Raw genomic sequence first — 25,660 nt, 5'->3', positions numbered from 1 at the left:
GTTTGCATTCTTATATTTGCTTGTAAAGGATATTTACTGTGTTTACTATTTTTTTCCTTAAAACTGTTTAAAACCCCCAGCATTTTCACATAAAAAAAAAAAGGAAGAAAATACAGGCTCCTGGCAAATAACTACCTGTCAATGATGTAGACACTTCTGCAATAGCTTTTCATATGAGAGAACGCTTCATATTGAAGCTAGTACATCCATTTCTTTTATTTTTCTGGTTTTAGATTAATTATTTTATGTTTTTAAGTATTTTACCTGCATGTAGGTCTGTATATTACACATGTGTTATACATGTGTCTGATGCCTAAGGAAGTCAGAACATGCTATCAAATCCCCTGGAATTGAAGCTACAGATGGTTGTAAGCCACCATGCAGGTGCTGGGAATCAAATCTGGGTCTTTTCCAAAGCAACAGTCCCCAATTTATTATATTTATTGTATGTACATGTGGGGGAGAGGAGGAGTCAGAGGGAACTTGTTGGAGTTGATCCTCTCCTATTGTGTGGGTCCTAAGGATTGAACATAGGGTGTCAGATCGGGTGGCGTCTTTGCCTTCTGAGCCATCTTCTCAGCCCAAAAGTTTGTATTATATAATATAAAGCTCATTTTTAAACTTTTGTTTTGGTTTGGTTTTTTAAGACAGGGTTTTTCTGTGTATTCCCAGCTACCCTGGAACTTGCTGACCTCAAACACACAGAGATCTGCCTGCCTCCCCTGCCTCCCAAGTGCTAGGACTAAAGACATATCACCATCACCCCCAGCTCACTTTTAAATTCCTTTATTTTTATTTTCTTAAATAGGGGTTCTCTGTGTAATAGTGCTGGCACTCACTTTGTAGACCACGCTAGCCTTGAACTACTGAGATCCACCTGTTTCTGCCTCCCAAGTACTGGGATTAAAGGCATGTATGTGCCACCACTGCCGGCTCCTTTTAAATTCTTTTTTTTTTTAAGATTTATTTATTTATTATGTATACAATGTTCTGCCTCCATGTGTGCATGCACGCCAGAGGAGGACGCCAGATCTCATTACAGATGGCTGTGAGCCACCATGTGGTTGCTGGGAATTGAACTCAGGACCTCTGGAAGAGCAGCCAGTGCTCTTAACCACTGAGCCATCTCTCCAGCCACTCACTTTTAAATTCTTATACACTCATGATTTATTTGCATATTGGCTTTAAATAAGGTGGCTTCATCATTCATGCCAACCATTGGTGTGCACCAGGCAACCACAGGGTGAGCAGGTCTGTCTTGGAACAGGTGGTGGCACTGGATCAGTATTATGATGAGTGCTGTATAGTCCACACTCGACACAGACTGGCCTGGAACTTGAAAACTGACTCCACCTCCCGAGTAGCCAGATTACAGGCATGTGTCGTCACATCTCACTAGGATCACCTGTCTATCGAGAAAGAAGAACTTTTTTTTTTTCCGTCTTGAGGAGGAAGAGGAAAACCTGCTAAATACTACAGTAAGCTTCTGAGAAGCCAAAAATCACCTCCAAAGCTTTTTAGGCAGCATATTAAGCTTAAAATTTATGAGACTAACAAAGTAGCAAAATTCCACAATTGTAATACACATTATCTGCCTAGGACTCTGTGAAGATGATCCTCGGATTTCTGTGTTTAATTAAGTTAAACAAAGTACAAAGGGCAGAAAGAGCCTGCGTGTCCCCGTCATCTTCGGAGCAGTGCGAGCCTGTGAACAATGACATCTGCAGCTCCGCACGTGCAGCCTAACCCGCGTTGTGCACACTCAATCGAGTGCTTCTCGCATGAACTCTTCCAGGGCCGCCACCACACTCTTGGCTTCGGGCATTTCTTCATGCTCCACTTTAACAATCTTCAAAAGAATATCTCCACTGCCGCAGTTCTTAAGGAACATGTAACATTTAAACAAAGCATAGTGATTCATCTCTGCCTGTCGGATAAATCTCTTCAAATTGTTTGTGTCTTGTATGGCCTAGGAAAAGATGACCCGGTTAAATCTGTTTAGTGAGGTCATGATGAACCTTGAAGGATGCCCGCTCTCAAGGTGAACATCAGGGTATGTTGACAATGGTGGCATTTTTTTGGTTTTGTTTTGTTTTTTTGAGACAAGGTCTCACTTTGTAGACCAGGCTGGCCTCAAACTCACAAGTCTATGTGCCTCTGCCCCTCAATGCTGGGATTAAAGGTATGCACCACCACACCCAGCTAATGTTGAGCTTTTTATAAGAACACCCATTATCTCTATTGCTAGTGTGCTCTGCCTTTAGTGTAATAGAATCACACATTTAAAAAGACTTTTTAAAAGTCTTCTGTCAAACTGTGGTGGCACATACCTTTAATCCCAGCACTTGAGAGCAGAGGTAGGTGATCTCTGTGAGTTCAAGGCCAGCCTGGTCTACAGAATGAGGTCGAGGACAGCCAGGACTGTGACACAGAGAAACCCTGTCTTGAAAAACAAAACAAAACAAAACAAAAATTAAAACTTTAAAAATCTCCTGAGGTGACAGTACTCACCGACCATAATTTAAAATCATTTGTTTCTGTGTATTGCAATGTATATGCATCACAAAATATCAGCTTAATGTCCCCTAACTATAAGCAAGCAATTCACCACAAAGTATTGGGAAATGAAATCGCATGCACACAATGCTGCTGGACAGCAGTGCCTTCTGAGGCGAGTTCTGAGGATGCCCCATCTAAAGAGCATTGTGACTACGAAGCCAACACCACTACTGCCTCCTGCAGTAATCAGATGCAGAACCAAACACTGTGCGTGGCCACTGGCACACAGCCAGTTCATTACCTTTAGTTTAAAGTTCTCCAGGACTTGTCTGAAAAGAAAAGGGTTCCCCGCTTCAGCACCATGTAAGAAAGCCTGCATCCAGTCCTCACAAAAACGGTTGCTTCCTAAACAACAGGAAATAAAATTAAATAACACAAAGCTCACGTGTGTCAGTTTTAAAGATTTTACTTTTATTATTTTCAATTGTGTGTGTGTGTGTGTGTGTGTGTGTGCGCGTGTGTGTGTGCGTGTGTGTGTGCATATGAATACAGGTGCCCTAGGAGACCTAAAGTGTTGGGTCCTCCAACACGGGTGCTGGGAACCTAACACGTTCTCTGAAAGAGTAGCACCTGCTATTAACCAGAGCCATCTATCCAGTTCTAGTAAATGAATTTCTTTTCTTTCCTCTCTTTTTTCTTTTCTTTTTTTCTTCCATTTATTTATTTATTTATTCATTCATTCATTCATTTATTTATTTGGCAACGTTTCTCTATGTAACAGCCTTGGCTGTCCTGAAATTCATTTTGTAGACCAGGCTGACCTTGAACTCACACAGATCCACCTGTCTCTGTCTCCCCAGTTCTGGATTAAAGGCATGAACCACCAATGCCTGGCACATGAATTTCTTTATAAAAGCCATTTATAATTATTTAAAACTTCTCTTGTGAAAAATACCACGGTAGGAAATACCCAAGCAGCCAAAGCCCCATCATCACACTTGCCTCTATTCCCACCAGAAAGAACTCTCATTCCTAACATACACTTGAAGCTTTGGCTAGCCACCTTTACCTTGTATATGTATTGCTTTCTATATGTTGACTCTGTGTGTTTTTCTTAGTGGCTGTTTCACTGAACAGTATGATTCAGAGACATTAACATGTATCTCAAGTTTGATTTTAGACTCTCTAAATTCCAATCTGTGAATTAGCAATTTACTGATTTCTTTTTGTTAAACATTTAAGTTGCTTCCAATTTGTTATATCAAAAAATGTCTTTAGAAGCCAGGTGTGTTGGCACACACCTTTAATACCAGCACTCAGGAGGCAGAGGCAGGTGGATCTCTATGAATTTGAGGCAAGCATGGTCTACAGAGCAAGTTCTAACACAGCTGGGGCTATACAGTGAAACCCTGTCTTGAAAATAAATAAATAAATAAATAAATAAATAAATAAATAAATAAATAAATGTTTTAAAATGTCTTCAGGGATGGGGAGGTGGCTTGGTGGATAAAGCACTTGGACATGCAAGCATGAGGCCCTGAGACCCTCTCAGCACCCACGTGAAGCCAGATCCGAAGGGTATATCTGAAGTCCCATTGTTCCTATGTTGAGATGGAGACAGGAAAACCCCTGGACCCTTGAGGATCAGCTAGACTGACATATAGAGGAGGCAACAAAAAACTACCTCCTGTCAGGCAGTGGTGGTGCACACCTTTAATCCCTGTACTCAGGAGGTAAAGGCAGGCGGATCTCTGAGTTCGAGACCAGCCAGCCCTGTCTACAAAGTAAATTCCAGGACAGGCTCCAAAGCTACAGGGAAACCCTGTCTCAAAAACAAAACAAAAACCACACACACACACACACACACACACACACAAAGAAAGGAGAAAAAACTACCTCCTTTGGTGAAGACTGACACCCAGTGTTGTCCTGTGACTCCCATATGTGTGCTGGGGCACACGCGTACCTGCACTCACACAGACACACTCAAAAGATTTTCTTGGCCAGGTACGGTGGCACATGGCTTTAATCTCAGTACTTGGGAGGCAGAGGCAGGTGCATTTCCGAGTTGGGGCCAGTCTCCTCTACAAAACAATTTCCAGGACAACCAGAGCTGTTACATAGAAAAACCCTGTCTAAAAAAAAAACAAAACAAAAAGATTTTTAAGAAAATGCCTGCACTCAGGAGGCAGAGGCAGGCGGATCTCTGTGAGTTTGAGATCAGCCTGGTCTACAAGAGCTAGCTCCAGGACAGGCTCTAAAGCTGCAGAGAAACCCTGTCTTGAAAAACCAAAAAAAAAAAAAAAAGAAAAGAAAAAAGAAAGAAAATGTCTTTAATGCCAGGCAGTGGTGGCGCATGGCTTTAATCCTAGCACTGAGGAGGCAGAGGTAGGTAGATCTCTGAGTTCGAGGCCAGCCTAGTCTACATAGTGATTCCCAGGACAGTCAGGACTACACAGAGAAACTGTCTTGGAAAAAAAATTCCAAAAACAAGAAAATGTCTGCAAACTAGGGATGGTAATGCACATCTATAATCTCAGCATTTGAGAGGTGGAGGTAGAAAGTTTAGAAGTTTAAGGCCAGTACATGAGACCCTTTCTCAAAAGCAGTCAACCAACCAACCAAAAAACAGTCTTTATATAAAGCACAACTGTAATCCTAGGAGAGCCAGGCAGGGGGATTGTCAGCCCAAGGCCAACCTGGACTATACAGTGAGAACCTATTTCAAAGTGAAAAAATGTAAATATGCCTTTCTGAACATTTTTGGATTTGTTCTTGTGTACACAGATATGAGTTTTCTTATATACACACATGTACACACGTGAGTTTTTTATATGCAGAGTGGACTACCAGGCATGAACTGAATCCCATGTCTCTAGGATCAGTCAGGTTTCAGCACAAGAAGGACATGTTTGTGTCACGTGTTTTCAGTGCAGAGTCCCACAGACACTGCCTCTAGGTTTCTGACTCACCTGCATTGTAGAACTGAGGCTGGGGCCCACTACAGTCGATGATCACAGACTTATGCGGCTCCTCTGTCATGGCCATGCACAAAGAGGTCATGGTGCCTTCATGAATGAGTCCTTGGAGACTGGCCACACTCAGAAACCTGTCATAAATACAAGTCCTTTTCCACCAACAGTATTGCAGAACAGGAGAAAACACATGCATTCTATACTAGGGGTGGGAGGTAAAAATGTAGCCGTTTGGCTGGGGGAGGGTGGAATTTCTTCAGAAATTATGTTCTTTACCTGTTGATGTCTCTCTTTGTTTTTTCATCTGATTCTTTAAGCTCAACAGGAGTATAACTTAGAGCCTATGAGAGAGAGAGGGAGCCAGTTTAATAAATGCCTTCTCTGATCCTCACTGACCGACCACTCCCATCCAAACGCACCGTCTGCCATGGTTATTAATGAACACTGCCCATCACACCTTGTGCTCAGCGGCTGCCTGGAACATTGGAAGGAAAGGTTTTCCCCTGCTGCAGATTAAGCCCAGGACCTCATACACCCTACACAAGTGCTCTAAGATAAAGCCCTGCTCAGTAATGTTTGACTTATTTCTTTGTCTGATTTGACTTTGAGACAGGGTTTCTCTGGGTAGCACTGGAACTGTCCTGGAACTCACTCTGTAGACCAGGCTGGCCTCCAACTCACGGAGATCCCCCCAAGTGCTGAAATTAGAGGCGTGCAATACCATAGCCTGGCTTGTTTTGTTTGTTTGTTTTAATTTTTATTTATTAGTGTGGTTTATTTTAAGATAGTCTTGCTATGCAGCATAGCTAGCCTGCACCTCCTGATCCTCCAACCTCAGTTTCTCTAGTGTTAGTGTTAGAATTCAGGCATCTGCACTGGCCTGCCCTTGGGGTCCTGACAGGATACGTCCTCAGCTGCAGCCACTAAGAGCACCTTCTGTGCACATTCACTGCGTTCCCTTTTAAAAGGTGGGCCTGCCCATCTCCCGTGTCTCTCCCTCCCTCTCTTTCTCTCTTTTCCACCACTCGTCCCTGGGGGACTTGTCTCTGCCCCTCCCTTCTCTCCTCTTCCAATACACCTCCTATGTGCCTTGGATGTGAGCCTTGTTGCATGGCGTGACTTCTTCATGGCATTGTTAAAATTACAACATGTGTCACCACTTTAACATTTTCCAGCATTTATTTACTCACTTATTTATCTCAATGGGGGCTACACGCATGCCATGGCACTCATGTGGAGGTCAGTGGTCAATCTGCAGGTATCAGTACTCTCCTGAAGGTTCCAGGGATTGAACTCAGATTGTCAGGTTTGGCAGCAAATGCCCTTAACTATTACACTGGCCCCCAAATCTATCTATCTATTTAGTGTGTGTGTGTGTGTATACATGTGTGTTCGTGTGTATAAAAGTGTCAAGGAGGGCTGGAGAGATGGCTCAGAGGTTAAGAGCACTGGCTGCTCTTCCAGAGGTACTGAGTTCAATTCCCAGCAACCACATGCTCACAACCATCTGCAATGAGATCTGGCGCCCTCCTCTGGCGTGTGGGCATACACAGAGGCAGAATGTTGTATACATAATAAATAAACCTTTAAAAAAAAAGTGTCAAGGAGTGCATGTGTAAGCCAGGACAGTTCTGGGATTTGGTTCTCTCCTGCCATCTTGTGGAATCTGGGGACTGAACGCAGGTCACCATGCTTGTGCAGGGCCCAAACACTTTCATATAGTTAAAATTACTTTGCATCTTGCTTTCATTGTCAGATATTCTGAAAATGGCTGTTTCCCAGCATTTCAAACAGTAATTATTTCAAACAGATGTGGTTGGGCAGGTCCATAATCTCAAGAAGCTGAGGCAGGTAAGATTGAAGAGTTGGAGTCAGGGCTAGAAGTGACTCAGCTGAGTAAAGTGCTAGCTGTTGCAGCCAGACAGCCTGAGTGCAACCCTCAGAACCCACAAGAGCCGGATCTGGGGCGTGCACGTCCCAGCACTCCCACGGTGACATGGGAGGCAGATACAAGATGATCAGCAGAAAGCTCGAGGGCCAGCCTGCTAGTATGCCACACAGAAACTAGGCTGAAGATGAGAGCTCACAGAAACTGTCCTCTGTCTCTACACACACACACAAAATCATTTAAGTCTTTTCTAAAAAAAAAAAAAAAAAAAAAGTTAAGGGGCTGGAGAGATGCTCTTCCAGAGGTCCTGAGTTCAATTCCCAGCAACCACATGATGGCTCACAACCATCTGTACTGAGATCTGGCGCCCTCCTCTGGTGTGCGGACATACATTAAGGCAGAATGTTGTATACATAATAAATATTTTTAAAAAATTATAAAAAAAAGTTATCTTGGGCTGAACAGTTAAGTCCTATCTTTTTTTGCTTTTTATTAATTAATTAATTTATTTTATTTTTTTATTTTTGAGACATTGTTCTCCTGCATATCCTTGGCTGGCCTTGAATTTAGAGATCCGCCTGCCTCTGCCTCCCAAGTGCTGGGATTAAAGGTGTGCGCCACCACTGCCCGGTGAGGCCCTATTTTTAAAAAGTGGCTAAGAAGAAAAGATTATTGCTTTTTTTAATGTGAAGGCCCAGCTGACATTTTTAACGGGACAGGGTCTCCCATAAATCAGGTGTGTGTCAAACTCTCTGTGTAGCTGAGACTGACCTTAACCTCCTTCTCTTGCTTCTATCCCTAGTGCTGGGTGAATAGACATGCACTGGCACACCTCGTGTGAAAGCAGTTTTTAATGGAGAGATCCAGCTGACTTTCAACCCCATCTTAGTAATAAAACTTTCTAGACGGGAGTCAGTAAGATGTGGTCTAAACAGCAAGCATTGTCTGAAGAAATATTCAGGCAGGGAAAAGTTATGTTTAGAGAAAATGAGTATGTTTCTAAATGATCCAGGTCTGCTGAGGAGATTCTAACCGGCAATGGTCTTTGGTGTGCAATACTTACAGCATGTAGCAGAAAGGACAGCTTTTCCTGAAAGAGAAGAACCACCCTTTGGATCGGACACACCACATCCTCATACCAGCTGTTCAGATAGGAACTGACATCACATCCCAGGCTGCTTTCCTAGGTCAAGAGAGAATGTTGTTTGCTTTAATATCATAAAAATCTTTAGCTTAGTGGACTTTTGTCTTCAATATACTCTTTTTTTGTTTGTTTTTGTTTTTTTTGAGACAGGGTTTCTCAGTGTAACAATCCTAGCTGTTCTGGGACTAGCTCTTAGAGATCCACCTGCCTCTGCCTCCCGAGTGTTGGAATTAAAGGCACGAGCCACCATCACCCAGCTCTATATACTCTTTCTCTGTATGCATGATATATGTATTTGCGTGCCTGTGAACGCTCAGAGTTGACATCAGGTGTCTTCCTCAATTGCTTGCCACCTTAATATTTTCAACTACATTTTTGGAGGTGGGCTGATGGCAGTGGACACAAGTGTGCCACGGTGTCTGTTTAGATCACAGGACAACTTGTAGAAGTCAGCTCTGGCCTTCAACCCTCGGGTGCTGGAGATAAACTCAGGTCAGCAGTCTTGGCAGGTACCACTCTCCAACTTCTCCGTCTTATTTTCTTTAGCCAGGGTCTTTCACTGAACCTGGAGCTCACTGATTTGGCTGGGATGGCTGGCTAATGAGGTACAGGGATCTGCCTGTCCTCTACCACTTCAGCACTGTGGTTAGAGGCATGGCACCACACCCAGATTTTTCTGTGGGCACTGGGGGTTCCAAACTCAGGTCCTCAAAGCCACCTTCTTAGCTTTCTTCAGTACAATTTTTAAATTCTATTTTAGTCTGTATGTGTGTATGTGTGTTCTTGTAGAAGCCTCCAGAGTCCAGAAAGGGCGCTGCATCCTCCGGAACTGGAGTGACAGGCGGTGATGAGGAGCAGGACTTTTGGCTGAGAGCTGCACTCTGGCTCGCTGGAGGAGCGGCCAGTGCTTTTAACTGTTGAGCCATCTCTCCAGCCCCCCTTCAATATGCTCCTAATGGCTGGACAACAAGAGCTAGGTTAGGTACCTTTTCCGTTTGTTTGTTTTTGAGATATGGTGCAGCCATGTAATTCAGGCCAGCCTTGAACTTAGATTATAGGTATGTGCCAACAAGCCGGCCATTCTTTATTTTTTAGATTTATTTATTTATTATGTATACAACATTCTGCCTCCATGTATGCCCACACGCCAGAAGAGGGCACCAGATCTCATTACAGATGGTTTTGAGCCATCATGTGGTTGCTGGGAATTGAACTCAGGACCTCTGGAAGAACAGTCAGTGCTCTTAACCACTGAGCCATCTCTCCAGCCCCTGGCCATTCTTTCCTGTGTGTTTTTTTGTTGTTATTGTTGCTGTTGTGTTTTGTTGTTGTTGTTTTGGTTTGGTTTGGTTTTTTTGTTTTTGTTTTTTGATTTTGGTTTTTCAAGACAAAAACCAATGAGTGGAGCCTTTTCTGGCCTGGAAATCTAAAGATCCTCCTGCCTATCTACTCAGTGCAGGGATTAAAGGTGTGCACCACCACTGCCTGGCCATTCCTTTTTTCCCCCCCTCAAACCTACACAATGAAATAAATTGTGAACAAGCACCTTGGTGCAGACCTGCAGTTTCGACACTTGGAAGACTGAGACAGGAGTATCTTAAGTTCATAGCTGCCCTAGACTACAAAGGGAGTTTGTGAGACAGACTACAGAACAAAACCCTATCTCAAAAAAAAAGGAATTATGACATTGTTTTTCTGGATGATCTGACTGAAGAACAGGGTTCTAGGCAACTCTTTCCTGCATGTCATCCTCACTGGAGAGATGCTTTATGACAGTGGTTCTCAACCTTCCTAACACTGCGACCCTTTAATACAGTTTCTCATGTTGTGGTGACCCCCCCACCATGAAATTATTTTTGCTGTTACTTCATAACTGTAATTTTGCTACTGTTATGAATCATAATGCAAATATTTTTGGATACAGAGGTTTGTTAAGTGGGTCATGACCCACGAGTTGAGAACCACTGCTCTAAATATCCCATTTCTCCATCTTTTTGTTTTGTTTTTGTGAGACAGGGTTTTTCTGTAGCTTTGGAGCCTGTCCTGGAACTAGCTCTTGTAGACCAGGCTGGTCTCGAACTCACAGAGATCCGCCTGCTTCTGCCTCTGAAGTGCTGGGATTAAAGGCATGCGCCACCACTGCCTGGCCATTTCTCCATCTTGACTTTGCTTGAACTAATTAATGTAGACAATTTGTTCATACTCACAATGTGAATAAAGAGGATATAAGACACTACTGAAGTACAGACATGGCCCATGAGCACATCTGATACTCTAGACTGCTGTTCTCTGGGGACAAGTGTCATACAGAAAGAGCTCCTACCTGGGAGAGTCCGGGACCTCAGTTTCAAATCCCTGGCTCACAGCTCTGCTGTCCTTTCCTCTCCTCTTGCAGTAGCTTTTGAGTACCAGAACTATTACTACATATCATATGAGAGTCTTCACTAAAAGCTGCTGTCACTAAGGGTGTAGTTTTATACAGACAGAATCTCACAGAAATTTGGTGAGTGTCAAAGTCTGTTGCTGTGGCTGGCCTTAAACTTCCTGAAAGCAGTTTTGTTTGTTTGTTTTCAAGACAGCGTTTCTCTGTAGCTTTGAAGCCTGTTCTGGAACTAGCTCTGCAGACCAGGCTGGCCTCAAACTCAAAGAGATCCGCCTTTTTCTGCCTCCTGAGTGCTGGGATTAAAGGCGTGCGCCACCACCACCTGGCCTGAAGGTAGTTTTGACAGGTTTGGATAAATGAGTCAATATAGGCATGTCTAATTCATGAAAGAGTAATGTGTGATGCCATAAACTGCTAACCAAAATACAGAACCGTGTGCCTAGAAATGAGAGACAAGGCCTCTTCTTCCCCATCAGGTGCTATTCACTGCCACTGAACTGTGCACAGATTTGTCTTTGTTTTTACATTTCTGTGTGTATATGCATGCATGTGCCATACACAAGTGGAGGTCAGAGAACAATACATGTAAGTCAGTTCTCTTTCCTCAGTGTGAGTCCTGGGTAACAAACTCAGATAGTCAGACTTGGTGGCAGGCACATCTACCTTTGAACCACCTCACCAGCTGTGCTTGATTTTTAAATTTACTTTATTTTAGGAGTATGGGGGTTTTGCTGGCATGTATGCCTGCGTATCACATGTGCATAGTGACTGCAGGGGCCAAAGGACAGTGCCTGATTCCCTGGAACTAGAGCTACAGATGGTTGTGAGCCACCATGAGGGTACTGGGAATTGAACATGGGTCCTCTGGAATAGTAAACAGTGTTTTAACCACTGAGCCATTCTTTCAGTTTCTTGTTTTCCTTCTGAGAGGGTCCACTATGTAGCTCTGGCTGGCTTGGAACTCACTATGTAAACTAGGCTTGTCTCACACTCTGCCTCCCAAGTGCTGAGATGACAGGGGTGGACTCCCACAATAAGACTCACATTGATGTTTTCATCAACACAACACATCAAAAACAGAATCCTGGAGCCTTCAGCACCTATGGCACAGCCGCATCCCTGCCTGTGCCCACAGGGTGAGCTACCGAGTGACCCGACAAGCACGGCAGTCCTGGTGTGTTCGTCACTTTAGTCTTCGGTGCTCCAGTCAGCCGTCTTACCTTGCAGTTCATGTTATTTTTCAGCCCTTGAATATACTTGTCCAATTCAAGCCTGAAAGTTTGTTCTTAAGGAAGTGATATAGAATGATCAGCAAGAAATACAAGGTTGCTGGGCATTGGTGGCACAGGCCTTTAATACCATCACTTGGGAGTCAAAGACAAGCAGATCTCTTAGTTCAAGGCCAGCCTGGTCTACAGAGCAAGTTTCAGGACAGGCAGGGATACACAGAGGAACCCTGTGTCAAAAAAAAAAAAAAAAAAAAAAAAAAAAAAAAAAAAAAAAAAAAAAAAAAAAAGGGCTGGAGAGATGGCTCAGAGGTATAGAGCACAGACTGTTCTTCCAGGTCCTAAATTCGATTCCCAGCAACCACATGGTGGCTCACAACCATCTATAATGATATCTGCTGTCCTCTTCTGATGCAGGCAGAACACTGTATACATAGTAAATAAAATCATGAAAAGAAAAGAGCCGGGCGGTGGTAGCACACACCTTTAATCCCAGCACTAGGAAGGCAGAGGCAGTCAGATCTCTGTGAGTTCAGTGCCAGCCTGGTCCACAGAGCAAGTTCCAGGACAGGCTCCAAAGCTACAGAAAAACCCTGTGTCAAAAGAAAGAAAAAAAATAGAAAGAAAGAAAGTCTCAGCTGGGCATGGTGGCACAAGCTTTTAATTCCAGCACTCAGTGTCAGAAGCAGGTGGATCTCTTTAAGTTTGAGACTAGAATGGCCTACATAGTGAGCTCCATGCCAGTCAGGACTACAAGACTACAAAGTGAGTGCTTGTCTCAAAGAGAAAGAGAAAGAGAAAGAGAGAGAGAAGGTCTCTTAAATACTACAAACTGGATTAAAAACAAGCCTGGGCAAATGGCCATAAATGACATTCAGACACACCCTTAAGGGTGGGGAAGGTGGGAGCAGGGAGATAGCTACTAGTCCCGTCCCCCGATGTTTTCCCTCCTGATACTCTCAAATACCAAAGAAAGGATATAGCTCCAATCCTTTTTCAGACCCTCCTAAGAAGCAGACCACATACTCAGAAGGGTTAAGTTCCGGTTCCACTGCTATTTCAGGAAGCAGTTTTTCCTGTTGGAAAAGGCAGTAGTAACAACCAACCCGGTAACCCGGAATTCTAGAAAAGAAAGAGAAGGGTAAAGTGGCATATCTGGTACTCATGCTCCTCCCTCTGTGACAACTCTGAACCCGGGTCTTGACAGGTAACACTCTGAGATCCCACTCATGCAGAGAGTCCCAGCCTTGTTTCCCTGTCTCAGCAGAGGAGCATGACTGCATACCAGTGAGCTTTATTAAACAGCCTAGAGACTGGGTGTGGTGATGCACGACGACCCTGCACCAGGAGGAAGAGACAGGCAGAGCTCTGTGAGTTCAAAAACAACCTGGTCTACATGGTGAGCCCCAGACCAGTCAGGTTACATGGTGAGACTTTAACAAACCAGCCTCTCATAGAGGTTCATTGAGTTCTGCAGTCTTATGTGAAAAACCTAGGAGCTGGAGAGATGGCTAAGCAGTTAAAAGATCATTGGCTACTCTTGTAAAAGACCCAGGTTCAATTTCCAGCACATAGTGGTTCACAAACATATCTAGCTCCAGGGGAACCAACACCCTCTTTTGGGCTCTGCAGGCACCAGGCACACACCTTGTACACAGACACTTATGCAGGTAGATCCACCAACAATACACAGAAAATAAAATAATTTAAAAAGTGTTTAAAGAAAAATTCATACAAAGTTCAACTTTGTTCACAGAATACTCATGTTTACATAAAATTAGTATGTTCTCCGTCCTTTAAACCTTCACATGTCATGGATGTTCTATGCTGATGCGCCTGGCTTTTCTAGTAGCTTTACCTTGGACCACCGGTATGAGGACCCAGGTTTAAAATACGCGCGGTCTGAAGGAGTGTGATGACAGGACAGCTGGGGTCAGGCTCAGGGTGCCTGTGACCTGACCTCCCAGTGACCTGACCTCGGCCTTCCAATTTTGGTTCTCTGTGTTTACTTGCTCACTGGAAAATAAGATCACTGCTCTATTTCCCTTTGTAAGAACTACATCAGCATTTGTGAAAGTATGTTACAAACTATAGGCATACAATTTCTATATTGGCAATTAACTTTTTAAAATCATACCAAGCGGGGGCTGGAGAGATGGCTCAGCGGTTGGGAACACTAGTTGCTCTTCCAGAGGACCGAGGTTCAATTCCCAGCACCCACATGGCAGCTCACAACTGTCTGTAAACTCCAGTTCCAAGGGATCCAATACACTCATACAGACACACATGCAGGCAATGCACCATGTACATAAAATAAAAATAAATTATTAAAAAAAAAAGACACTAAGGGACAGAGAGCTGTACATGCTAGGCAAGTGCTCTACATCAGGGCTACATCTCCAGCCCTAGAATCTGTTGTCTAAATATAAAACAAGACTAAAGTAATTCGAGGTGCCAGAATCTCACTCAATCTAATTTCGCCATGTTTATGTGTGAGAGTCATCATTCTGGCTGGGAGCATGAGAGGAGGAAGTGCTGGAAAACAGAAAGCAAAGATGTTTTCTGCAGGTCTACATCTTTTCAAGTTTCTCCACACATCTCATGTTTGGCTCAGAAATAAAAAAACACAGGAGACAGCATATTTTATACTTACCTCAGCTCTACAGATGCAACATTACCCAGCCCTTCAAAGAATGCTCCTTTGGAAAGACGCTTAGCAATGAAACTGCGCAGCTCTGGCTCCACTTCAGATGGAAGATTAGTATCCACCAAGGAGAGGCTGGACAAGTGGAAGACACACGTTCTTACCAGTAGTACATGCACACCCATAAATCACATATACTGCACCAAAGCCAGGGCCTCAGTCTCTTTCTCAACAAGGTCTCTATGTAGCCCAGGCTGGTCTTGAACTAATAACTACATATCCTAGATTAACCTCAAACTAGCCGAACGCTCTCAAGTGCTGGGATCACAGCTGTGTATTGCCATAACAATTTTAGGGTCTCTCTTAGGAATGCTGTCTGCTTGATGACCCCTGTTGGTGAGTGTTACTGTTTGGATTTGGAATGCCCCCAAAGGCGGGTTTGGCTCCCAGCCCATGGTGCTATTGGAAATATTAGAACCTTTAGGAGATGGCAGGAAGTTAAGTCACTGGCGTATCAGAACCAAAGTGCTTGGCCAGCTGGCTGGAAGCCTGCCTGCCTCCCTCCCTTTATCCCTTTCTCCCTACTGCCGTGAAGTTAACAGGCTCTTCTGCTCCATGTTTCTGACATGAACTCCTGTATTGCCACAGACAGTGGGGTCAAGAAACCATGGACTAAAACTTCTGAAACTTTCCCCTTAAAGATGATTTTCTTCCCCAGAGTAGCGGCACAAGTCTTTAGTCCAGCAAACTGAGAGGCAGAGGCAGGTGATCCATGTGAGTTTTCTCCTCCCATCTTATGAATTCTGCATATCAAACTAAACTCATCTATCAGGCTTGGCAGCAAGTGCCTTTACCTTCTGTACCATTTCACTGGACCTATTTTGGTGGGGTTTTGTTTATTGTTGATGTTTTATAATTTTAAAAAAAGATTTACTGTTATTTCTATTTAAATAATGTGTATGCCTATCTGTGTATCTGTATGGGTGCATGCCACATGTGTCTGGGTGTCCTCTGAGTCCAGAAGAGAGTTTCAGACAATCTGGATCTGGAGTTAGAGGTGGTTGTGAGCCACCTGACATGGGTGCTGGGAACTGAACTTGGGTCCTCTGAAAAGTATATGTGCTCTTAGCCACTGAACCATGCCTCTAGCCTCTTCCTTTCTATTTTTCAGTTTTATTATTTTATGTGTAGGGGTGTCTTGTCTGCATGTTTGTGTTCCAAACATGTGTCTAGTGTCTGTGGAGGCCAGAAGAGGACATCAGCTTCCTGGAACTAGTTACTTATGGTTGTGAGCCACCATGTGGGTGCTGGAAGAGCAGTCAGTGCCCTTAACCACTGAGTCATTTCTCCAGCCTCAATGGTTTTTTTTTTAAAGACTAGAGTCTCATGTAGCTCAGTCTGCTTCAAACTCACAGTGTAACTGAGGATGATCTTCAACTGCTTCTGTGTGTGTACATGAATATGCATATTCATGTGTGTGTAGGGACATTTGTGTGTGCATGCGCACATACTTATAGAGGGTAGAAGTTAACCTGTTCCTCAGATGCTGTCCACCTTACTTTTTTGAGGTAGGGTCTCCTTGGGACCTGGGGCTTATGGATTAGGCTAAGCTGGCTGGTGAACAAGATCCAGGGATCCTCCTCTCTGCCTACCCTGGGCTGGGATTACAAGTACACCACTCTATTGAGCTTTTACCTGGATTCTGGGAATTGAAGTCGGGTCTTTATACACTTTACAGACTGAACTGTCTCCCCAGCCTGACCCTGAGCTTCTAATCTTCCAGCATTCCACCTCCCAAGTGCTGGGATTACAGGTAAATGCCACCATGTTTGGCTGCTGTTTTTATTTATTTGTGTTTTTGTTTTGTTGTTTTGATTTTTTGAGACAGGGTTTCTCTGTATAAGAGTCCTGGCTGTCCTGGAACTTGCTTTGTAGACCAGGTTGGCCTCAAATTCAGAGATCCACCTGCCTCTGCCTCCCGAGTGCTGGGATTAAAGACGTGTGCGCCGTTGCCACCCAGCTTTGTTTTGTTTTGGTTACTCTGTGTAGTTTTGACTATTCTGAAACTTGTTCTATAGATCAGAATGGCCTCAAACTCAGAGATCTGTTTGCCTCTGCCTCCTAAGTGCTGGGATCAAAGGCATGAGACACCCCTCCCGCTTTATTTTTAAATATACATCTTGACAGAAATATTAACTTGAATTTTTACTGGCGTTCTATCTAGTCAAGAAACTCAAAAGAATTCTATGTGGCTAACCACAGGGGAGTTATCAGTATTTGTATCTACCCCTACCTTGAGTGAAAGAGCCAAGGAGGGATTCCTAAGAGGAGCTGATGGTTGACTCAGAGAAAATTCAGTAAGAGCAGGCCATCCATTGATACTTACAGATATGCACAGATCATGAAAGCACATGAGTGAATTATACTTAACTGTTTTTACCTGAAATCATCACCAGATGGCGTTTCTGAATTTGTTCCACTTGAATGTCCATCATCACTATCCCCTCGATGCTGTGTCAATCTGCAAGACGCAATCCAACAATCAGTACTATCAGTTCTGGGCTGTAAATCAAGTAGAGTATCCAGTCTTTGCAAGTCGGGTAAAAACAAGGAATCAATGAAAATGCTGCAAGGGCAAAGAAACCCCATAAAAAATGCTGACAAGAGCCCTCTTACTCATCAGGGCACTTAATAAGTAGAGAAAAGACCTAATATTCCAAAAGCTTGAAGGAACTCCTATTTAAAAATAAATTAAGGACTGGAGAGATGGCTTAGCGGTTAAGAGCATTGGCTGCTCTTCCAGAGGACTTGGATTCAATTCCTAGAACCCATATGGCAGCTAACAATTGTCTGTAAGCCTTGTTGAAAGGTTTAAACACCCTCACACAGACATACATACAGGCAAAAGACCAACGCACATAACTTTTAATAAGAAAAAAATTAATATAAAAAACAAACAAGGCCCGGAGCGATATCTCAGCGGTTAAGGGCGCTCAATGTTCTTGGGGATGGATCCAAATTTAGTTCTCAATACACAATACACAATTAGGGCACCTCACAATCAACGCAAGTTCTATGTGTGTCTGATGCCTCTGGTCTCAGTGGGTACCTGCATGCATGTACGAATACCCACACAGAGACACAGAGACACATAATTAAAAATAAAAAATGTAAAACACATCTTAAAAAAATTTTGGGCCAGAAGGGCTCCTAGGAAGTCAGCTGCGGTGGATAGGGGTTACCGAGGGGAGAGAAAGGCAGCAAGAATCAAGGAAACTAGGGGCGGGGATGAAAGTGTGTCGTAGAAATAAACGCAATTGGGGACAGCCACTGAGGGCAGGGAACAGACACTGGAGGACTGCGCTGAATAGATGTCGGGCTGCGGTGACAGGGTCTAAAAGAGGGCCGAGGGCTTGGGAGAGTAGGGCTTAAAAGTCCAGACGGGCCATGAAGAACCGACGGAGGCCAGGAGGACCCATCGGGTCAGAGACCTTGGCTGGGAGAGGAGATGGCGAGTGGGGGCTTCGGGGTGCAAGGCCGGGCGGCGGGGCCGCGGGCACAGCGGGCAGGACGCGGGCACCTGCTTCCGCGGTAGCTGTACAGGCAATAGTGTCTGCTGGGTGGTGGCTCGAGTCTCCGCTCCTCCGCACAGCCACCCTCCTCGCTGCTCTCCAGCTCCTTTTCATCCCCATCCAGCGATTCCTGCAAAGACGGGAGCATCGTGGCAGCCTCCTCGCGGCCCTGTGTCCCCGTCAAATCGTTCCCCCGCAGCTAGGCGGTCCTCTGTACGCCGGCTCGACCTCCTTCCCGCCCTCGCACACCTGAGTTCCGCTGGCTTTCCGAGTCCCGGGCAAGAAAGCTCAGTTGGAGAGAGTGGAATTTCTCAGGGGCGCTTTCTGAGAACCCTTTACTATTTCTTTTTAACCGACTTTCCTCCTTGACGTATCAAGAAGACAGTGTGTATTGAAGATGGTACAGCTGCTCTCCTGCCTTCTTTCTGTGAGCAAAAAAAAAAAAAAACAAAAAAAAAAAACAAAAAAAAACAAAAAAAAAACATGCTGTTATAACAGTTTGATCAAATACACAAATTTAGCCATTCCTGGTGGAGCACCCCTTTAACACTAGCACTCTAGAGGCAGAGGCAGGAGGATCTCTGTGAGCTCGAGGCCTCTCTGGTTTACATACCGCGTTCCAAACCAGCCAGTGCTACACGGTGAGACCTTGCCTCAAAAATAAAATTTAATAAAGAAAAGATGCCTTTAGTTGTAGCACCCTGAAAACAGAGGCAAGCAGATCTCTGAATTCGAGGTCAACCATATCTGCAGAGTGAGTCCCAGGACAGCCAGAGAAACCCTGTCTCAAAATAACAATATAATAATAATAATAATACACAAATTTAATAATAATGAGACATAAATTTAAAATGGAGTGTGAGAGAGTATTAAATTCTTGAATTTAGCTGGGTGGTGTTGGTGCATTGCAGCTTGGATGGAAAGGGATCCTGGCAGTCTGGAGCCAAGGAGAACTAACAGAGTGTTACAGCTCCGATGGAAAAGTATTCTGGCAGTCAGGAGCTAAGGAGTACCACAGGTCACAGTAAGCCTAGCAGTTTACAGCCGTGGTCTAGGGAAAGGTTTCTCCAATGTAAGAGCTCTGTTCTGACTATAGAGGATTTCCAAGTTGTTACAGTTCAACTCCTGTCCCTGGAGTGTAACAACTCTGTTCTTTTTTTTTTTTTTTTTTCCTTCCTGAGACAGGGTTTCTCTGCAGCATTGGAGCCTGTCCTGGAACTAGTTCTTGTAGACCAGGCTGGCCTCGAGCTCACAGAGATCTGCCCGCCTCTGCCTCCTGAGTGCTGGGATTAAAGGTGTGTGACACTACAGGCTGCCTAACAACTCGGTTCTGCTAAGGGGAAGGTTTCCCCAGGGAAAGTGTTATAACCGTGCTCTGCTCTTGAGAAAAGTTGTTACTTCTGTTCTCCGCTCCATTCAGACGAAGGAAGGTCTCACACAAACCTCATTCAAGAGATTTATTGGGAGGGAAGAATCCAGGAGAGTGGCTCCCTCTGCCAGGGTGGAAGATCACAGCAGCAAACTGATCAACAGGTGCAGGGCTTATTAGGGTTTCTTAGGGTGGGAAATGGTCAGGTTTCAGTCCCTTGAGCCCAGATAGGCTAGATCTCATACTCAGGGATTACTTGGTTTTCTGATCAGGGATTGGTTCATTTCCCTGCACAGGGATTGGCTGTTTTTCTGCTTAGTTGGCCAGGGACAGTTTTGGCTCTGGTTTCAGGGCCAAACTGTATTTCTTTCTGGCCCTTTTTAGCCTTTGGCTCTAATTTCAAGGTCAGGGCCTATTTCTTTCTTTGATTCTAGGGCCAACGTGTGTTTCTTTGGCTCTGGTTGCAGGGTCAGGGTGCATTTCTTTGGCTCTGGTTACAGGGGACAAAGTGTGTTTCATTGGCTCTGGTCAAGGTGTGTTTCTTTGGTTGGCCCTTTTTCTCCTGTGTGGCTTGAAGGGAAAGTAGTCTACAAATTTTAAATTTACTTTGAGCCAAGATGAGTGACCCTGCCACAAGCTCAAATTAATTACCCAGAATTACATAGTTTTCCCACGAAAGAGGCTGCACAAACTTTTATACTCCCAAAAGAAGATAGGTCAAACCATCAAATAAGGGAAGCTCTTCTACAGGACAAAGGTGACAAAGATGTTCTCTTTTACCAGGAAATGAAATGTTTTACAATATTTCATTGTTATCGGGCTGGAGAGATGGCTCAGTGGTTAAGAGCATTGCCTGCTCTTCCAAAGGTCCTGAGTTCAATTCCCGGTAACCACATGGTGGCTCACAACCATCTGTAATGAGGTCTGGTGCCCTCTTCTGGCCTGTAGACATACACACCACAGAGTATTGTATACATAATAAAATAAAATAAATATTTAAAAAAATATTTCATTGTTATCATTATTGGCTTTGAGATAGGGAGGAGTCTGGGTCTGCAAATCTTTTAGATTCCAAGAGTTTTGCTGGTATTCACAAGATGCTAGCTCATAGAGGTTGACAGTAAATGGCTACTAAAGGGGCTAAAAGATGGGCCAAGATAATTTTGGCTTCTGTATCTGCCACACCCTATCTATTTAAGATTATAGGGCTCCCTACACTCAGCCAAGGTCAATCTTTTTTTGTTTGTTTGTTTTGTTTTGTTTTTCGAGACAGGGTTTCTCTGTAGCTTTGGAGCCTGTCCTGGAACTAGCTCTTGTAGACCAGGCTGGCCTCGAATTCACAAAGTGTTTTGTTTTGTTTTTTGAGGCAGGATTTCACTGTTTAGCTCTGGCTATCCTAGAACTCACTTTGTAGATCAAACTCACAGAGATCTGCCTGCTTCTGCTTCCTGAGTGCTGGGATTAAAGGCATGCACCACCACCACCTGGCTGGAGCCTGTCTTGGCACTCACTTACACAGTGAGACCCTTCTTCAAACAAAACAAAACAACAATAAATACACACTCACATACATACTCACACACAAACATTGAGCATGGTTTATACCTGTAATCTCAGCATTTGGAAGTGGAAGCAGGAAGATCAGGCATTCCAGGTCCTCACTGGTTACATAGTAAGTTCAAGGGCCAACCTGGGGTACATGATATTCTATTTTGAAAAACAAAACTAGCATATGTGTGTGTGTGTGCGTGTGTGTGTGTGTGTGTGTGCGCTGGAGAGATGGCTCAGTGGTTAAGAGCACTGGCTGCTCTTCCAGAGGTCCTGAGTTCAATTCTCAGCAACCAAATGGTGGCTCCAGGTGCTTATGTAGTACACATACATACATACAGGCAAAAAAAACAAAACAAAAAACCTCATACACATAAATTAATAAACATTTTAAAAATAGATATAATTCCATTTACTTATTTATTTTAGATTTATTTTTCTATTATGTATACATCATTCTGCCTCCATGTATGCCCACACGCCAGAAGAGGGCACCAGATCTCATTACAGATGGTTGTGAGCCACCATTTGGTTGCCTGCCTCTGCCTCCCAAGTGCTGGGATTAAAGGTGTGAGCCACCACCAACTGGCCAAATCCAAGGCAGGCAGATCTCTGAGTTCAAGGCCAGCCTGGTCTACAAGAGCTAGTTCCAGGACAGGCTCCAAAGCTACAGAGAAACCCTGTCTCAAAAAGGAAAAAAAGAAAAAAGAAAAAGAAAGTCATTTGGATTTTCCAGAACTGAAGATGGTTGTGAACCACATTGTGAATACTGAGAATGGAACCTAGGTCCTCTAGAAGTGCAACAGGTGTTCTTAACCATTGACCCATCTCTCCAGCCTTTTAAGAACAATTTTAGGTGTCCTGAAGAATTAAGAATATCATATAGTTTCTATATAGCGCCTCATCTAATAATAACACATTATTAAGATATGTTTGTTACGATCCCTGAACCTCTGTTGATAACAACTAAAATCCACACTTCAGGGCTGGAGAGATGGCTCAGCGGTTAAGAGCACTGCCTGCTCTTCCAAAGGTCCTGAGTTCAATTCCCAGCAACCACATGGTGGCTCACAACCATCTGTAATAAGGTCTGGTGCCCTCTTCTGGCCTGCAGGCATACATGTAGACAGAATATTGTATACATAATAAATAAATAAATATTTAAAAAAAATAAAATAAAATCCACACTTCAATCCAATTCTTTACTTTTCCTGTAATATACAGTTACATCTCCGGCCATCTCTTGAAACTTCTTTTCATTGTTGTTTTGTATTTGGGGTTTGTTTGTTCATTTGTTTGTTTTGGTTTTTGTCTTTTGAGATAGGATTTCTTTGTAGCTTTGGAGCCTGTCCTGGAAGTCACTTTGTAGAGTGAGTAGGCTGTCTTGGAACTCACAGAGATCTGCCTGTCTCTGCCTCCCAAGTGCTGAGATTAAAGGCATGTGCCACCACCACACGGCTTCTTTTCAGAACCTTGCCAGATGTCACAAATACTAGTCAACTGTTTGGCAGAATTCCCTCCATTGGTTGATTGTTTTCCTTCTTCCTGCCTCAGCATCCTGAGTCCTGGGGTGCAGGTGTGTGCCTCCATATCTTGCCCCACTATCATGGCTACTGTTTATCTCAGGGGGTGGGTTTTGGACCACAACTGGCACACACCAAGCTTTCTGCAATGTCAAGGATTACATATCCTCAGAACCTTAGTGACTTTGTTCTCCTGGCGGAAGTACAGTTTCTTTATTGTTGTTACTTTTTCCTCCTTCCTTTAACTTACTATCTTATTTGAATCATTTCCCCATTTGAGGTGATTGTGTCCACAGTTCAGCCTTGGTGATGTGTGTTCTCCTTGAGAGTAGAGTTTCTATTTAAATCTGTGTGCTCTTCAAAGGACAGTGTGCTCCCCACAAGTCCCTCTCCCTTGCCCACCTTTTTCGATGAATCAAGGTCTTAGTATGTAGCCCAGCTGGCCTTGAACTCACAGAAATCCACCTGCCTGTGCCTCCAGAGTGCTGGGATTAAAGGCATGTGCCACCATGGTACTACAGACAACAATCTCTTCTTTCTCAAATGTCTTCCCCAAATACACCCAGTTAAGTTTTAGGTTATTTTTGTTATTTGTATATCTCTAAAAAAATCATATATATAATTATATTAATTATATATGTAATTATATATATATATAAAACTATGTTTGTGTGTATGTGTGTATATACACATTTTTGAGACAAGGTCTCATTGTGTATCCCTGCCGGATAGAGACATACTACGTTGGCCAGGTTGGTATACATCTGGAGATCAGAGAACAACTTTATTTGTTTATTTATTTATTTATATTTACTTATTTACTTTTGTTTTGTTTCTCGAGACAGGGTTTCTCTGTAGCTTTGCAACCTGTCCTGGAACTAGCTCTTGTAGATCAGGCTGGCCTCGTACCCACAGAGATCCGCCTGCCTCTGCCTCCCAAGTGCTGGGATTAAAGGCGTGCGCCACCACCGCCCCACACTTTTTTTTTAAAAAAAGATTTATTTATTATGTAAGCAGTGTTCTGTCTGAATGCCAGCAGAGGGTACCAGATCTCATTACAGGTAGTTGTGAACTACCATGTGGTTGCTGGGAATTGAACTCAAGACCTCTGGAAAGAGAAAACAGTGCTCTTAACCTCTGAGCCACCTCTCCAGCCCCATGTTATTACTTTTTAATGAAAAATTTCATGTAGCCTAGGTGGTTTCTAAGTCACTAGGTGATTGAGGCTGGCCATTACCTCTGATCCTCCAGCCTTAGTCTCCTGAAATTCCCAGATTACCGCGTGCCCATCATCATTCTTTGTCTTCGAATCTTTTGTGGTTTCCAGAGACTTCACAACATTCTACTTCTCGTATTCTTCCTAGCTATCTCTACCACTCACTTTCGCCAATCTTGCCAGGATTATCTTTAGCTGGTAAGCACTTTTCCTGTGTTAAGCCCAAGTTTCTGGTCCTCAAATGAGTTCACGGAGCTGGATTTCCAATGCAAATTACATGAGGATTTTAATATACAAACTCACGTTTGGATCAACACCTTTCCAGCACCCAAGCATTGGGGGTTAGGAAAGTGTGGCAGGGAACCCTGGGAAGGTAGAACTTTTAAAAGTGAAACGCCGTAGTCAGGGGAGTTCATGTCTTGTCATTTTGGGATTGGGTAAGGAGGGCATAGGGTAAAGTAGTTTCTGAAACCATTGGTCAGTTTTGGGGCGCGAAAACCCTAATAAAGAGCCATTAATAACATTAATATCTTTAAGGACAGGAGGCCTCCCAAGAACATCTGGACCTTGTTAAATTTTATGGCCCTGCTCCCTATCTCCTTAATTAGGGGATTATTCCTATTTTTAGGGGATCTGTTCAAAGTAGGCTATTGCTGCACAATTCTGGAGCCGTGGTCAAGGCTCTGTTATTTACCAGGTGGCCTTTAGGGAAAATGCAATCCTTGTAAAGTTAAGGCTTAATTAAACCTGGGGTCTCACACCTGTCCTATTACTTTCAGGTTCAAAGTCTCAGACACTGCAGTTTTCTGTCTACATAGCCCTGGTTGTCCTGAAACTCCCTCTGTAGACCAGGCAGGCCAGGAACTCAGAGATCTGCCTGTCTCTGCCTCCAAAGTACTGGGATTAACAGTGCATACCACCATGCTTGGTTCACTCTGTTTATTTAAAAAAAAATCTAGAGACAACACGAGGCTTTGCCCCAGTTCTTGGACTCATAGGGTCTTCTACCTCAGTCTTCTGAGTGCTGGGACAATAGATGCAAGGCCCCATATTAATGAGATGTCGCTATCTTACTTGTTCACACTGAGCCTTCTTGGATCTTTCTGACATTCCTATGATCGTCAGCACTGTTTAGGATTGCCTTCCTCTGAGGTTCTCTGCACTTTGCCTTTCCCTCATCACTGTGGCCACACTGATCCATACTACCTCCATGACTGTCACCAGAATGAAGGCTTGATGACTTCTCTGACCATAGAAACCCATAGAAGATATAAGACCTGCTACCAAAAGGATCAATCGGGTACCTGGAACAAAATTTACAGACTGGTCAGGTCAGAAATGGGCACATGCCTTTTTTGTTTGGTTGGTTTTTTTGAGACAGGGCTTTTCTGTAGTTTTGAAGCCTGTCCTGGATCTTGCTCTGTAGACCAGGCTGGCCTCAAACCCAGAGATTCACCCACCTTGCATCCTGAGTGACGGGATTAAATGTGTGTGCCACCACCACACGGTTTGGGCACAGGCCTTTAATCCTGGCTCACAGAGGCAGAGGCATCTCTGTAATTTAGAGGCTTGTCTGTTATACAAAGTGAGTTCCTTGATAGGCAGGGCTATGTAGAGAGACTGTCTCTAAAATACAAACAACAGCAACAAAAACAAATTGTTTAATGCCAGCA

The 25,660-nt window shown here is 43.8% G+C and overlaps 1 protein-coding gene across 2 annotated transcripts; it reads right to left on the bottom strand.

Moving 5' to 3' along the window:
• Window positions 1-1,324: 1,324 nt before the first annotated feature.
• On the bottom strand, window positions 1,325-18,508 carry C4H17orf75 (chromosome 4 C17orf75 homolog). Of its 2 annotated transcripts, none has more exons than XM_038326558.1 (10): window positions 18,340-18,508; window positions 17,200-17,280; window positions 14,769-14,894; window positions 13,097-13,237; window positions 12,110-12,167; window positions 8,426-8,545; window positions 5,751-5,815; window positions 5,472-5,608; window positions 2,801-2,904; window positions 1,325-1,969 (listed from the first exon to the last, which is right to left on the bottom strand). In XM_038326558.1, exons 1-10 carry the CDS (start codon window positions 18,477-18,479, stop codon window positions 1,763-1,765), a joined length of 1,179 nt encoding a protein of 392 aa, XP_038182486.1. In that variant the 5' UTR covers window positions 18,480-18,508; the 3' UTR covers window positions 1,325-1,762. The 2 variants fall into 2 exon arrangements, with proteins under 2 accessions (XP_038182486.1, XP_038182487.1); XM_038326559.1 differs by having other exon boundaries at window positions 1,325-1,879.
• Between the last annotated feature and the right edge of the window lie 7,152 nt (window positions 18,509-25,660).

This window comes from Arvicola amphibius, chromosome 4 (genome assembly GCF_903992535.2).
Source record: "Arvicola amphibius chromosome 4, mArvAmp1.2, whole genome shotgun sequence".
Classification (NCBI taxonomy): domain Eukaryota; kingdom Metazoa; phylum Chordata; class Mammalia; order Rodentia; family Cricetidae; genus Arvicola; species Arvicola amphibius.
Note: the sequence above shows the minus strand (reverse complement) of the source record. Positions and strands in the feature narration are given on the sequence as shown.

Coding starts and splice junctions, on each gene's coding strand:
- C4H17orf75 (XM_038326558.1), bottom strand. CDS start 18,479: ATGCTCCCGTCTTTGCAGGAATCGCTGGATGGGGATGAAAAGGAGCTG. Junction 8,546..12,109: donor AAAATAACATGAACTGCAAG/GTAAGACGGCTG, acceptor CTCTTGACCTAG/GAAAGCAGCCTGGGATGTGA. Junction 5,609..5,750: donor ACAAAGAGAGACATCAACAG/GTAAAGAACATA, acceptor TATTTATGACAG/GTTTCTGAGTGTGGCCAGTC.